Consider the following 15,745-nt stretch of genomic DNA (forward strand, 5'->3'; position numbering starts at 1 on the left):
GTTTGAAAACTCTTTCTATTTAACTGTCTTAAGAAGAATGTTTCTGTAGATTAAAAAACACATTAAAGTAATTATTATACTATTATCTCAATGAGCTTACATATTTTGTCCTTATAGTAAATTTTTCAAAATTTACAATCACAAGATATTTAATAAATCATGGTTAATAAAATTAGACAATTTCAAATAATTACTAAATAACCACCGGTGTAAAAAGTTAAAATGTAATACCCTAATATTTTAAATTAGATTTAAGTTTTATTTAAATTATATTGGTAGTTGATATTCAAATTTTATTAAAAAAAATTTAAAAAATTAATCTTTATATAAAATAATTTTTATATATAAAAAATAGTGGATAACTAGTTTTTACTAAAATAGTTACTAGTTGAAAAATATAAGTGGATCTAGAGAGATTAACATGAAAAATGTACATGCTAAACTATAATTACAAAAATAATGACAAATTTTATTCGTATCAAATAATTATTAAAAAAAAATATCATATCCATAATTGTAGTCACTCAATAAAAATAAAATAAGACACACAAGAAATCATAATTCTCTCAATTTAAATAACTATGACTAAAATAATCGACTACTCTCCCTTTTTAATATGAATTTGGGTAAGTGCTTAATATTCCGCGTATCTATGCCCTTGATATCTCGCTCCTAATAGTGCACTGGTCTTTTTAGCTCAATTGAGCAGTGTATTGTTTTGTGTCGCGTCGTTCCTGAATATGGTACGAAGAGAGGGATGAAAAACAAAAATTTATCCGTAGTTTATCCATATGGTATTATTGTATCCATTCCCGGCCACTTCGAATTTTAAAATAAAAACAATAATGATGCAATGTTGTTCAATTATTATTTTCAAAAGTCTTTATTATTCGGAGTAGTATAACTTTTAGATACTTCTTATTTTTATTTATGTTATGACAATGTGATTTATGACTGAATGTCTATAATGTTAAATTATACACAATGCAAACAAATGGATTTTGATTTAATTTCTCTTGACATTCTCCTAACTTTTCTTCACATGAAAAGAAAATATTTCTTGTTGACCAAAAAAACTCTTATGCAATGCATGAAATAGACTTTAATTTTTTTTAAGCATTCTTTTAACATTACTTTGACTTTGGAATGTATTGAGTTCAAACCGGTATAAAAAAGTGGAAGTTTCCTTCCTTTACTAAAGGTTCTTATCCCAAAAGTTTTCTCGATTACCTTCTCTTACCGAAAGATTATCCCGATCGATCACTTTTTCTTACCGAAAGATCATGTCGATATCTTGTCTTTGGGGTAATCTTCCCTTATCGAATGATCATTCCCTCAGTTTTTTAATGCACATAAGATGTTTATTATAATGCATAATGCGTATGAAATAAAGAGATGTTATATCATGACATGCAATGCTACCATCTATATTCAGAAACATTTAAGATATGACATATGAAAAGATAGTATAAAACCCTTGCCTCCTGATTTCTGTAGAAATCCTATATATATTCCAACGCAAATAAATACGATTTGTTAGTAAAGAGAAACTTGTTTCATGGTTAGACTTTGCGTATATTCTGATGTAGGTATGAATCTTTGACTGGATAGAAAGGAAATCTCTATATTCCGTAGTTTGCATAGTTCAGAGGAGTTTGGCGAAGGGTTTAGAGTGAGAGTAAAAAAGTGAGAAGAAATAATGATTTTTCTTATAATAAAATAGAAAAAGTATATGAATGACAACTTATAGACATAATAGAAGATAGAGAAGGTAGGTTATTTAGAACGTTTTGTATATAAAAATAAAGAATAAAATGAGAAAGAAAGGACTCGAATAGTTCTTAGGTATGTACAGATTGTGTTAGGAGAGTCTAACTCGCGTTTAGGTGAAATCTTCAATCCCAATCGTCACTTTGCAAGTCCTATAAAGTTTATATGTTTGGAATTTGAAAACAGCTATTAGGCGCAAATTTATAGATAATTTAGTTAGCTTTAAAATGAACTTTAAATGAAGTCAATCGCATAACCACAGCTTGAGATATTCACAAAATACTATTAGACTATTAGTATATCAGGCTGACTGGTTAGAGTGCGATTTTCTACTATGAACTTATATTATCTACTTAATTTAAATTTGATTTTACACTCAATTTAAAGAATAAAAGTTAGTTTTCTTATCTTTTCTTATAATTAAAGATCATTCAATCCAATAAATATAGAATTAATTATGACTATATCTTAAAAGATTATTTATTGTCAATTAAAAGAAATTCACTAAAATTAGTATTTTTATATTTTTAAATTTTAAATTAAATATGCTAGTTTTTTAAATGTATTATTTTTTAATATTTTATTATGAAATTAAAATTTAAATTATTATAAACTTAATTAATTAAATAATAAACATAATTAAAAAAACTGAGATGTTAAAAAAAAAAACCAACAATATGCTACGGACTTATACATCCCAAAATATTAGATTCAAGCTCAAACCTGGGTTTGGAAGTTTGAAACTTGAAAGAGTTATAAACAATAATACAATTATTCCTTGCAAGAAAAATCATATTTGACGAAATATATTCAAATTCCTTTATAAGAAAATGTTTAACATACATTTAAACAACGAGTATGTGTTTCGAATTATGCATTGACTTAATGCTAATGTCAATGCAACGTTCTAATTAATGTTTTAAATTTGGTACTCATCATGGCTTTAGAGATGCTAATAGATCAGAAACTTTTAAGAAGCTTAACCATGTTAACATTAAATATTACAGAGCAACATATTCACAAGCCGGTTTATGAAATTTTGAAAAATAATACTCATGGGTTGTCATTCTACTTATTATTTATCACTATGTCTGTCATGGTAGAAATCATCTATATTTGTGGTAGAAGCTCATCACCATTCTAATATGCATTGTCTTTTTTGTTGGGTTTTTTTTCTCTCCTTTGTGAGGTCCAAACCCAACATTTTGAGGGTGTTTCTTTGCATCCATTGTGCCACAACTCTATCAAGTGAGAGAACATAAGATAAAAAAACACCACATCCAACTCAAAACCTTAAGATATTAAATTAATGGGTCTCTCATCTTATAAACTATTCACTCTTTCTTACTTTCTTTGATGTGGGACTAACTTCAACACTCCTCACATTTCTAACACTATTTTAATTAAAGACACAATTATGTAGTTGCAAGTGAAGAGACTAGGAAATTCCGGAAAGAGGAAACAAACCATAAACAATTAAACATACTAGAATTGGTGGATTAAGTAACTCAGAAGGTCTCGATTGAAAAAACAAGTCCAAATTTTTTTTTGGTAGATTGAGGGGCCAAAGGCCCAAGTCCAAATTTAAAAACTCACTCATGCAAGTGTCATATATATAATGAAAAAGAAAAACTTCTTCTTTTTGGACTCGAACACGATATTTGTCTAAATGGGAGTTTATTAGGCCTTTTTGACAAGCCCATTTATAGAAAAATAAAGCCCACTAATAAACAATAAAAAATAAAAATCACAGAAACATGTCCAGGTAAACAAAAATATGAAAACCTCACATATCCATCACCGAAAAAAAAAATCATATTCTAATTAAGCAAGCCTCTTCTCTCTCTCTCTCTTGCTTCATTCTCTCTCTCTCTCTCTCTCTCTGCTCTTGATCGATCTTCGAGCGCCAACTGCTCTTTGCAGGTGAATCTCCAGTTCTTCTATGTTCCTCTCTCTTTCTGCTACCCTCAATTCAGAGTTGCTTTCAAATTTTAATTTCACCATTCTGAATCTGATCTTTTTTTATTGAAATTAATTCCTATTGTACTGCATCATCATCCACTCACATCTAACTATTTGATTGAAAACCAAAAAAAAAAAAAAAAAATCCCAGCACTTTCACTCTTCTTCATTTTGTTCTTTTTCTGTTCATAGGTCTCTCTGGTTAGCTTAATTTTACTTGCGAATTTCTACTCTCTCTTTTTAAAAATAATTTAGGGTCTGAAACTGAGTTTTTATCTTTTACATAAAATAAAATTTGTAAATTTGTTCAAAGTCATTAGCTTAAGTTGAAACAGGGCAATGAAAGGGATATGTTGATATGCATTTGGATCGGTATGTGTAAGAATGATCTAATTCGTAGTAATAGTAACAGTATCATGAGTACTTGAAAATTTTGATGTCGCATTTTATTTTATTTTTTTGCTGAATTATAGTCCACACATTATTGGGTTTGATTTCAAAGTTTTTGAATGGTAATGAGACAAGAACCTTTATGAATTTAAATATCTTCATGATTTGACACTGGAAATGAAAATATAATTGTCTAATCTTTCTATAATAGATGTAGCATATTGAACTTAGTGAGAATAGATTTACATTTATGGTGTGTGTGGTTGGCGGAATTATAAATAATTCCTAGGAATTTTAAGATGGGAATATTATATGCTTATGTTTGGTTCAAAGTTTGAAAAGCTATTTTCATGCAAGTTTGATTCTAGGGATCAAAATCTCATCATTTCAATTCCCACCTTCCTCTTGGGTATATTTGATTCCCATGGAAATGGAATCTTTGTAAGAAAGTAATACTTGAACCACACACCCCCTTACTGATGATCGGTCAAAGGGAACTGAAATCCTTGTTTATTTGTGTGGTTTGTGTTTGGGATCAGATATTGTTAGGGTTGAAAGAAAGAAAGATGTCGGGGCAAACACAGCGTCTGAATGTTGTCCCCACGGTGACGATGCTGGGAGTGGTGAAGGCTCGTTTGGTTGGAGCCACGCGTGGTCACGCTCTCCTAAAGAAGAAGAGTGATGCACTTACTGTGCAGTTCAGGCAGATCCTGAAGAAGATTGTGTCTACCAAGGAATCAATGGGGGACATCATGAAGACCTCTTCTTTTGCTCTGACCGAGGCAAAGTACGTTGCTGGTGACAACATTAAGCATGTTGTGCTCGAGAATGTTCGTGAGGCCTCCCTCAAGGTCCGATCCCGGCAGGAGAATGTTGCTGGTGTTAAGCTTCCCAAGTTCGAGTATACCAATGACGGCGAGGTTAACAAGAATGACCTCACTGGATTGGCCCGGGGTGGCCAGCAGGTGCAGCAGTGCCGAGTTGCTTACATCAAGGCAATTGAGGTCCTTGTGGAGCTTGCCTCTCTTCAGACATCCTTCCTCACACTCGATGAGGCAATCAAGACTACAAACCGGAGGGTTAATGCCCTTGAGAATGTGGTGAAGCCTAGGTTGGAGAATACCATTAGTTACATTAAGGGAGAATTGGATGAGCTAGAAAGGGAGGATTTCTTTAGGTTGAAGAAGATCCAAGGATATAAAAAGAGGGAAATCGAGAAACAGATGCAATCTGCCAAGATGTTTGCTGAGGAACAGGTTGCTGAGAAGCTTGCGTTGCAAAGAGGTATTTCACTGAATAATGCTCAAAACATTTTGTCTGCAGCAACCCAGAAAGACGAGGATATCATTTTCTGAATGTAGAGCATTGGTTTTGTTTGGTTTTCATTGTTCTGAATATAAACTTGGCTCTGTTGTCGTGTGCTGCCGCTGCATCCTCTGGGTGAGAAACTTACTTACAATTGTTTAGACGATAGTGTTCTGTACCATGAATAAAGGAGCTTGGTATATGTTCAATTATTTGTTTGTTATTTATGAACATCATTTATATCATATTCAGAGGTATCGAGACAATCAGCACTCCAAAGTATGGTTCTTCTAGTATCTTATGAATGTTAGGTATGTGGTGATTACCTTTGATTTCCCATTCGAAAGTATGTTACATGCTATAATGGAATCTATTTGTTGTAGCTGAATCATGATTTATGGAACATGTGGAAGAGCAAATTTATATTTATTAGGACTTATATCTTTTGTGATGCTGATTGCATTAGTTTAGTCTTCCAATGACACTTTCGTTGTATCTAAATTGTATTTGGAGCTTATTAGCTGTATTTCACATTATTGTCTAATCCATGTTCCACCTTGGAGGATAGGCTCTGCTGTTAATTTTTGTATCATAAGTATTTTACTTGTGTCAAGACCTCATTGGCAAAATAGTTTTGTCTATTTTGAGATGGTAAAAAAGGGCTGAGAGTAATGCACATCAGGACAAGAAAGCAAAAAGTTTGTTTCTAAGGATCTTGATTGTTATTAAGTTTTTATTTGCTCATTTAATGATAATCCTCCACTAGATGCTCCTTTTTTCAGTGTGTGTTGGTTAGTGGTTAAGAGTTGCTGCATAAACTTAAGCTGTAATGCAGAGAACTTACATGTGCATCATAAAATTGAAGGAAGAAACTGAATGATAATGATAATGTTAGTTGAAGGGGAAAAAAAAATGCATTATCTATTCTGCATCTCTGCTTTTGTTTTTGTGTACATATGTCCTGTATTAGCACCTTAAATTCAAACATTTTCGTGCTTCCCTGTTTCAGCAATGTACAAATTTTGCTACATTTTGACTATTCTTTTATACTTAAATTGAATTTCGTTTAGACTGAAGCAATCAAATACATATGTTGTGTGAAATTCTGAGAGCTGCTCGGTCCATTACTTCACATTTCAATTTTATTATTTTGTAAATTTTGCTTAATTGGTTTAGTTCAACCGAAATTTGATTGTCCATTAAGTTAAATGATTTGCTTTTGGACGTTCTTTTATATTGGTTAATTCCTGACAACTAAAAAAGGTTAATCCATTGAATTTTCTAGACAAAACAATTAGCTATATTCTCAATTAACTTTGTTTTAACCGGAAAAACTAGTGTTATTAACAACTAAACCAAAGTATTTTTTTTTATAAGAACCAACTAAACCACAATTTTATTGGGTACACATAATCCATCACTGCGACTTGGCTCCGCAACTTACACCTGAGATGTACCAGCTCCCTGTATAAATAAAGAATGAATTTCAGTTTGGTAACATTAACTCCAATGCAAATAATCAATGTAGAAAAATAGACTAAGAGCACCAAAGAAGGAGGAAAATGTTTAAATATAATACTTAATAAAAAATATGAAATACTTGAAACTATGACATTTTTTATTTTTTATTTTTTATTTGTCAACAACTATCAATATATACAAAGAGCACGCTAAAATTAAATGAAATATCTTGATATAAAAAAAATAGATGGAATACTCATGCAAACAACTTAACAATTACAAATAATTATTTGAGTCACGATGTATGTAAACTTTATGATAAAATAATCACAAAACAAAATTACATTGTCAAAGTAAAAATGCATCCACACACAAACAACATTTTATATATGGTGAAGTTTCCTATACTTTCTTTAAAATAAAAGGTAAATTATTTCTAGTGACATATATAGTGATTATCATAAATAATCCTTCCACCAGAACTTCAAGATTCACGTTATCTTCTCTTTTCTTTTCAATTGACGCTATGTTTCTCTTAAAATTTGATAACAATATCATTACATTTTTAAAAATATTTACACATAGTACCAAAAACATTGCTTGACAAAACAGATTTCTCTACTGCAGTAGAATTGAGGGATGAAGTAGCGTTTACAAGATTATTACTATTTGGACCACTGTCGCTACTGCCCTAAGTGAGTCCACCAGGGAGACTCAGAACCATTTGATAAATTGCGGTTACGATGAGAGTAGCAACTATCATGACAGCGTTGCGTTGATGTTCCCTTATTTGCATTCTACCACGACCCATTAGTATGAAAACAAGTGACCGAAGTGACTTAAATTTTAGTTTGTCTTTACGGTTGGAATCATCATCAACCGCTGCACCACGTTTTGCTTTAACTTTCAATAATGTTTCTGTAATCGTTAGCAAAGCATGAACTTCAGCTAAGTCTAATCACTGTATATATCGCGAGGAGTAATTTATTCTTTATTTTAAAGAGGGTAGAGTAGAATTCACGTATGTATGTATGTATATATATATATATATATATATATATAAAAGTTAAATTTCTTTTGGATGAAATTGATAACTTCGGTGGATGAATTGGATATTTGCTTACAATTATGCTTCATCAAATTATCAATAATTGTTTATATAGATGAAATCATTCAGTTATCATATCAAAATTAAATATTGTTATGTTGCTTAACTCTAATTTATAAGATATAGATAAAAATAAAAAGATGTATATATAAAAAAACATGTAATCATGACAATCATATATTATTTTTATAAAAATAATAATTAAAGACGCGGGACAAATCATATATAGTTGCTTTGCCAGTTGAGAAATTAGTATGTATATGAGTGTGTATTTTGTTTTTTATTTATTATAGATAAGGAGACTTAAATTTACGATTTTTTTAAACGAGTATAAAGAGATTATGTTATTTGAATTATAATTCATTATCATGAATGTTTATTCATGACTTGGGAATTAAGATACTATATGCCATGGGATAAATTCCTTTAACTATGTCTTGTTCTTATCTTCAGAAATGCCACTATTTTATTTTATTTTATTTTTATTGTGGTCCATATCTTATCTACTCTTATGTAAGTTAATGTTTTTTCTACAGAAATTATTTTATTTATAAACTAATTTCAAGTTAATTTAGCTTAAATTAACGGAACCAAATTGGCAAAATATCAGGTGCTCCGTTGTTTCTATATTTGTCTTCCCCACTTGTCTCACTTATTATTTGTTAATTCATGAAAGTGAAATTTGGTTTTCACTGTGAAAATGTGATTGTTGGAGTTTGTTAATGATTAATTGCTTATTTATTATAGTAATTCTATTAGCATGACTAAGATATATATAGTTAGATCATTCATTTTATATTTTTACTCTATTAGTTAGAATAACAATTTTGTTAGTCTCTTGTATATAAGGCTATTCTTTGTTTAACAAGCTCCAACAGTGATGGTGGTACCAAACATATGAAAGTATGTATATATAATTTTATTCAATTTTGAGCTATAGTGCCACAAATATTTTTAAATTATATATAAAGGGAGTGATCAACATCTATAAAAAGATAGTATATCTGTATTTGATTCTACAATCATCCATACACTGAAAATTAGTAATCACTATGCGGAAAAAAAAATATTCAACATTTTATAAAAAAATTTATTATATATTATAAATATATTTAATTATTTTTCTATTATAAATTTAATTATTTTTTATAACAAATTAATTAATTCCGTTTATGTTACACTTGCGGTATGTAACCGGTCCCAAATCCGGATAAAGAAGGAAAGTTGTGTTAGGTCTTCGACAACCAACATAAAAACATAGTCGAACCCCCATGACATGAATCAAAGACATTATTGTACTAAAACTAGGTCGTTGCCCGGAAGCAACGCGCTATATGGCTCGAGTACGGTGTCAAATGAGCAAGAGCTGCTGCATCGGGTGTCCGGATGTAGTGTTAAATGAGTAAGAGTTCCTGCATTTTCGTGAACGGACGAGGGTAAATGAGCTAGTTCACAAAGTAAAAGGTAAAGGTTGGAGCGACAGAAGGTTGAGATTTGGGACATGGAACATAGGCACTCTAACAGGAAAGTCCATGGAGGTGGTGGACACCATGACAAGAAGGAAGATTAACATTATGTACCTACAAGAAACAAAATGGCTTGGTGCGAAGGCTAGAGAGTTGGATACTTCTAGTTTCAAATTTTGGTATACAGGAAATGTGAAGATTAAGAATGGGGTTGGTATTATTGTGGATAAGCAGTGGAAGAAGGACGTAGTGGATGTCAAGAGGGGGGAGATCGGATCATCTCTATCAAACTTGTGGTGGAGGAAGGTACTTTTCATGTGATAAGCGCCTATGCACCGCAAGTGGGTTCGGACGAACAACACAAGATAAGGTTTTGGGAGGATCTAGAGAGTTTGGTCCAAGGCATACCTTCGTCAGATAAGATTTTTTTTAGGAGGAGATTTAAATGGTCATGTTGGAAGAGAAATGACTGAATATGGAAGTATTCACGGAGGCCATGGTTTCGGGGTGATAAATGCCGAGGGTAAAACTATTTTGGACTTTTCCTCAACCTTTGACCTTCTCATCGTAAATACATGTTTTAAAAAGAGAGACGAACATCTTATAACCTATAAGAGTGGCATGACAAGCTCTCAAATCAACTTCTTATTGAGGAGAATCGACCGAAAATTTTGCATTAATTGTAAAATTATCACGGGGAGAGTTTGACAACACAACATAGAATGCTCGTCATGAATTTTCACGTTGAGCAAAAGTTGAAGAAAAGACATCATACAAAGAACCCAATGACGAGGTGGTGGCAGATGAAAGGTGGGGAACAAAGAAGCTTCCTAAGACAGGTAGGAAAAGAGGCAAATTAGGATGAGAAAGGAAGCGCGGAAGAGATGTGGAGGGAGATGGCAGAAGTTATTAGAAGAACAGCAAAATAAAATTTTGGTGAATATAAAGGAATAAGACCAAGAGACAAGGAGTCTTGGTGGTGGAATGCGAGTGTATAAGAAAAGATAAAGATAAAAAGGGTGTTTTAAAGAATGGTCTTTATGTCGCAATGCAGATAATTGGGAAAAGTATAAGGTGGCTAAGAAAGAGACAAAAGTGGCTGTAAGTGAGGCAAGAACAAGAGCATATGAGGGTCTCTACCAGTCTTTGGGTACGAAAGAAGGAGAAAAAGATATATATAGAATCGCAAAGAGCCGTGAAAAAAGAACAAGAGATTTGGATCAGGTTAAGTGCATAAAGGATAAGGATGGAGAGATGCTAGCTCAAGAGGAGAAGATTAATGAAAGGTGGAAGAGCTACTTCTACGAGTTATTTAATGAAGGACAGAAGACTCTTCCGAGCTTTGGTCGGTTATGCACAAGGGAAGAAGATCAAAACTTTGACTACTATCGAAGGATTCGAGACTTCGAGGTAAAAGAGACTCTAAAGCAGATGAAAAATTGCAGGGCAGTAGGACTTGATAATATCCCGATTGATGTTTGGAAGGGCCTTGGAGGGAAAGACATCAACTGGTTAACCAAGCTTTTTAATGAGATTTTAAGGTCAAAGAAGATGTTTGATGAGTGGAGAAAAAACACATTGGTACCTATCTACAAAAATAAGGGGGATATACAAAGTTGCAGAAACTATAGAGGGATCAAGCTCATGAGCTATACCATGAAGTTATAGGAAAGGGTGATAGAACAGAGATTGAGAAAAGAGACACAAGTAATAGAGAACCGAAGCGATATACTTGTTAAGAAGGATGATGGAGAGATATCGTAATAATAAAAGGGATCTACATATGGTTTTTATTGATTTGGAAAAAACATACGATAGGGTGCCAAGGGATGTTTTATGGAGGGTTTTAGAAAAGAGGAGAGTAAGAATCGCATATATTCGTGCAATTAAAGACATGTACGATAGGGCCACAACTAGTGTGAAGACTCAAGGTGGTGTGACAGAGAAATTTTCTATTGGTATAGGATTACACCAGAAATCATCCTTAAACCCATATCTTTTCACATTAATCTTGGAAGTACTCAAAGAGCACATCCAAGAACCTGTGCCATGGTACATGCTTTTTGCCGATGATATCGTCCTTATGGAAAAGTCAAGAGAAGACCTAAATAAGAAGTTGGACTTATGGAGAGAAGCTCTAGAAGTGTATGGTCTGCGCATAAACCGTAGCAAGACGAAATATATGAAATGTAAGTTCAGTCTGAGAAGGGAAAACCCTAATATAGAGGTGAAAATTGGAGAAAACATCCTACCAAAAGTTAAAAGTTTTAAGTATCTTGGATGTATCATACAGGATAATGGAGAGATTGAAAAAGATGTAAATCATAGGATCCAGGCAGGTTGGTCGCGGAGTGCATATAGTTTTATATGCGACAAAAAAGTGCCTTTAAAACTTAAAGGTAAATTCTATCGCACTGCTATGAGACCGGCTATGCTTTATAGTACGGAGTGTTGGGCAGCCAAAGGGGAGCATAAACATAAGCTGAGTGTGGCAGAGATGAAGATGTTGAGATGGATGAGTGGTCATACACGATTGGATAAAATAAGGAACGAAGATATAAGGGAGAGAGTTGGAGTAGCACCCATTGTGGAAAAGATGGTTGAAACGCGTCTCGGGTGGTTTGGACATGTGAGAAGAAGACCGACAGAACACCCAGTCAGGAGGGTGAATGAGATGGAAGATGGACAATGGGTAAAAGGAAGAGGAAAATCTAAGAAGACCATCCATGAGGTAGTCAAACGAGATCTATAGGTAAACTGTCTCTCTGTAGATATGATACATGATATAGTACAATGGCGTCGTTTGATTCATGTAGCCGACCCTATCTAGTGGGACAAGACTTTGTTGTTGTTGTTTATAACAAATTAATTATTAAAATAATTAATTATTAAAATATATAATATATAAATATATAATAATTAATTTAGTGATTAATTTTTAGTATATACGAAATATTTTAATTAATTTTATAATTAAATAGATTTGATTATTTAAAATAGAAAGATGTGATGAGTATACATCATGTTTTAAGTAATTACTACAAGAGCATGAGTAATTATTAGAAATTTTAATTCATCTTTTAATACTTAATTAAGTAAAATTTAAAAATACATATGATTTAATTTATTAAAAATATAAAAAATTAAAAAAATTAAAAAATTATAAAACAAATTAAAATTCTTAATATATAATTTTTAAAATGAGATATCAATTATATTTAGTGAATTAGGATGAATTGAAAATGTATTTTTTTAATTGAGAGAATAAAATATAATCTTTCATATTTTAATATTTTTTTGGTTTTATTTACAAAATAAATGATAAAATATCATAGTTTATCTTCTTAAAAAAAATTGAAAAGATTCATTCTGTAAGAGAATTTAATAATAATCATGTATGTATTTCAAAAACCACTCTTCACAAATAGAATTTTTTTTGTTCAAGTCTCAACATTGAGGGTGTCAACTGTAGCGTTGTAAGATTAGTTTGACTGTTCGATCGAGTATCAAGAGCAAGTAGGACCTCACCATCCTCCTTCTAATAAGCTTGGTTGCAAAATAAGTTCTTGATTTTCAGACCCAATTTCACTCATGATTTGACTGTTTTGGTTGAAGATTAAGAGAAAATATCTAGTGGTAAGAATTTTTTCTTTTTATTAAAGTACAATTATTGTTGGGTTAAAAGTTAATACACATTGTATTATTTTATGAGTGTTAGAATAATAAAAAATATTACTTGTTATTTTTTATTCGGTCTTTAAATTTAATATTATATTATTTTAATTTTTTAATTAATTATGTCTCTTATTTTTAAAAAATTATTATTATTTTTAATTAATTTAAATTTTATATTTATTATTCTTATAAATTTTAGCGCAAGAATTTAGAACTTAAGACACTAAATAAATATAAATGTACTAATCAGCTATCAGTTATGTTTATCATTGTGCTAATTCACATAGTACTATTTCATGAGTATTAAAATTATATAACAACATCCGAATTTTTCTATGTCAAGAACCATAAATAAATACACAAATAGAACATAGACCTAAACTCATATTTTACTACTTAGGTTTCAGATGTACCAACTTCTTGAGATGTACTAAATTCCTAGATAAATACATTAAAAGAGTATTTCAGCATGTTATATTAACTCCAATAGAAATAATCAATGAAAAAAAACCAGAATAACCACATGAAATACAGGAGAAAAATGTTTAAAACAAAATCAAAACTATCAAATACTTTATGCCAATTATCAATATATATACAAGAAACATAAAACTAAAATCAAATGAGATATCTTAAAACAGAAAAAAATAGAAACAATAACAGTTTTTAATAAACGAACCACAATCCACATGAAAAGTAGAAAAAAAATACTATGTTTAATTAAAATTATGAAATACTTGAAGTCATAACAGTTTTTAATTTTTATTTGTCAACAATTATTAATATATACAAAGAACATCACGTTAAAATCAAATGAGATATCCTAATAAAAAAAATGGAAACAATATCAATTATATTTTGATGATTTTATGATAGGCAGAAACTATGATTACTCATGTAAAGGAACTTCACAATGTATGCAAATTGCAAACCTGATGATAAATAATCACAAAGAAAAACAATATTATAAAGGTTTAATTACTCTATTGGTCCTATAGTTTCGCAAAATTTTCAATTAGGTTCCTATAGTTTTTTTTCTTTTAATTGAGTCCTTGCACCAAAATTTTTTTTAATTGGATTCCTACACTTTTTTTCTTTTTATTTAGGTATCTATACCAATTCTTTTTTTTAGTTTGGTCTCTATAAAATTAAACCAATTATTACTAAAAATAACTTAATTGAAAAAAAAAATTTAGTGCAGGACTCAATTAAAAAAAATATAAGGACCTAATTGAAAATTTTACAAAATTATAGGGATTAACGGAGAGTAATTAAACCTGTTATAAAACTACAAATGCATCCACACACAAACAACAAAATCATAACTAAAACAAACAATATGCCAAGATACATCATAAAAATTAGATAAATCATGATGATACCTGCTTAATCAGTTGCCATCTCACAAAACGTGACTTCTGTTCCAAAATTCATTATTTTCATCCATACTCCGGCGTCAAAGGTTTGAGGCGCATTATCTCCAGAATGTGCAGTAAAAGTAATGTAATACATCATGCCAGCAACAACATGGCTACTAGCCTTCACAAGGTGATCAAGCTCATAACTCGCATTCTACATGGTAATAACAATAATCATTAGTGAATGAGATTATAAACATAAATTAAAATCAATAAAGCAAAAACCATCATCATAGACAATACGTTTTGGTCATTGTATACTTGCAAGGCTTGTTTAGCATAATTGCTCAAGAGTTTCTCATATCTTTCATCTATGTTAATGTCTGCACCTCCGCCAACCGGAGGATGCCTCCTATGTCCGGATTCAACTGAATCTGAATCTGAACCTGAACCTGAACCTGAATCTGAATCTGAATCTGAATCTTCATCAGAAGAAGTTACTACTTCCACCGTGTTATTCAGTTTATCATCAATCTCGTAATCTGAATCTAAATCTGAACCTGATCCTGAATCTGAATCTTCATCAGAAGAAGTTATTACTTCCACCGTGTTATTCAGTTCTTCATCAATCTCGTCCCTACTACTTTTATCTCCAACAGTAGCCATAAGAAAACGCACAGGAGAAGCACGCGAAGTTTTAGTCAATGATGCACAACAAATCACAAATTAGGGTTCTTAATTTCCTATTTATTATTTTTTGCCGTGCCTTTTTTTTTTTTGGCACCTTCGATTGACGGAGGTAAGTGTTGGGCTTATAGGTTGGGCTTTTTATTGGGTACCTTTAGCATTCTGATTCTGTTTATTGGGCTTATACTTTGATTTTTATTTTGGGACGAAGCTAATTTTTCGTAAATATAATTCAATAATGATACAAATAATCACAAATCAATTAAATTATATATATATATATATATATATATATATATATATATACTGCTGGTTTAAGTGCCATTAAATCAATTAAATTATATTTTTTTATTTTTTAATGTCATAATTAAATATCTAAATATAAAATTATTTTTAGTTTTATAAAAAAATTTTTAAAAGAATATCATTTAAAAAAAAATTCGAGAACGCGGCCAAACAAACTCAGTGGCTAGAAAAAGAAACTGTGTGTGTGTAAAAGGCGATGAAATGAATATTAAAAGAACAAAGAAAAAAAATATTAAAAAATATTAAGCTATAGTTCG

At 31.0% G+C, this 15,745-nt stretch overlaps 2 protein-coding genes across 2 annotated transcripts; one reads left to right on the top strand and one right to left on the bottom strand.

Annotated features, from left to right (window-relative positions):
• Window positions 1–3,537: 3,537 nt before the first annotated feature.
• LOC107618513 (V-type proton ATPase subunit D) lies at window positions 3,538–5,878 on the top strand. The gene is made up of 2 exons (XM_016320609.3): window positions 3,538–3,693; window positions 4,662–5,878. Exon 2 carries the CDS (start codon window positions 4,689–4,691, stop codon window positions 5,475–5,477), a length of 789 nt encoding a protein of 262 aa, XP_016176095.1. The 5' UTR covers window positions 3,538–3,693; window positions 4,662–4,688; the 3' UTR covers window positions 5,478–5,878.
• An 864-nt stretch (window positions 5,879–6,742) lies between these two features.
• LOC107616801 (uncharacterized) lies at window positions 6,743–15,210 on the bottom strand. The gene is made up of 3 exons (XM_016318721.3): window positions 14,799–15,210; window positions 14,520–14,709; window positions 6,743–6,891 (listed from the first exon to the last, which is right to left on the bottom strand). Exons 1-2 carry the CDS (start codon window positions 15,159–15,161, stop codon window positions 14,524–14,526), a joined length of 549 nt encoding a protein of 182 aa, XP_016174207.1. The 5' UTR covers window positions 15,162–15,210; the 3' UTR covers window positions 6,743–6,891; window positions 14,520–14,523.
• Between the last annotated feature and the right edge of the window lie 535 nt (window positions 15,211–15,745).

Source organism: Arachis ipaensis, chromosome B9 (genome assembly GCF_059453495.1).
Source record: "Arachis ipaensis isolate K30076 ecotype BB chromosome B9, ASM5945349v1, whole genome shotgun sequence".
Taxonomy (NCBI): Eukaryota; Viridiplantae; Streptophyta; class Magnoliopsida; order Fabales; family Fabaceae; genus Arachis; species Arachis ipaensis.

Bases quoted from the DNA above. Each gene is read 5' to 3' on its own strand.
- LOC107616801 (XM_016318721.3), bottom strand. From the start codon at position 15,161: ATGGCTACTGTTGGAGATAAAAGTAGTAGGGACGAGATTGATGAAGAA. The intron at 14,710-14,798 runs GTATTGTCTATG...ATTACCATGTAG, and splicing joins AAGTATACAATGACCAAAAC to AATGCGAGTTATGAGCTTGA.
- LOC107618513 (XM_016320609.3), top strand. From the start codon at position 4,689: ATGTCGGGGCAAACACAGCGTCTGAATGTTGTCCCCACGGTGACGATG.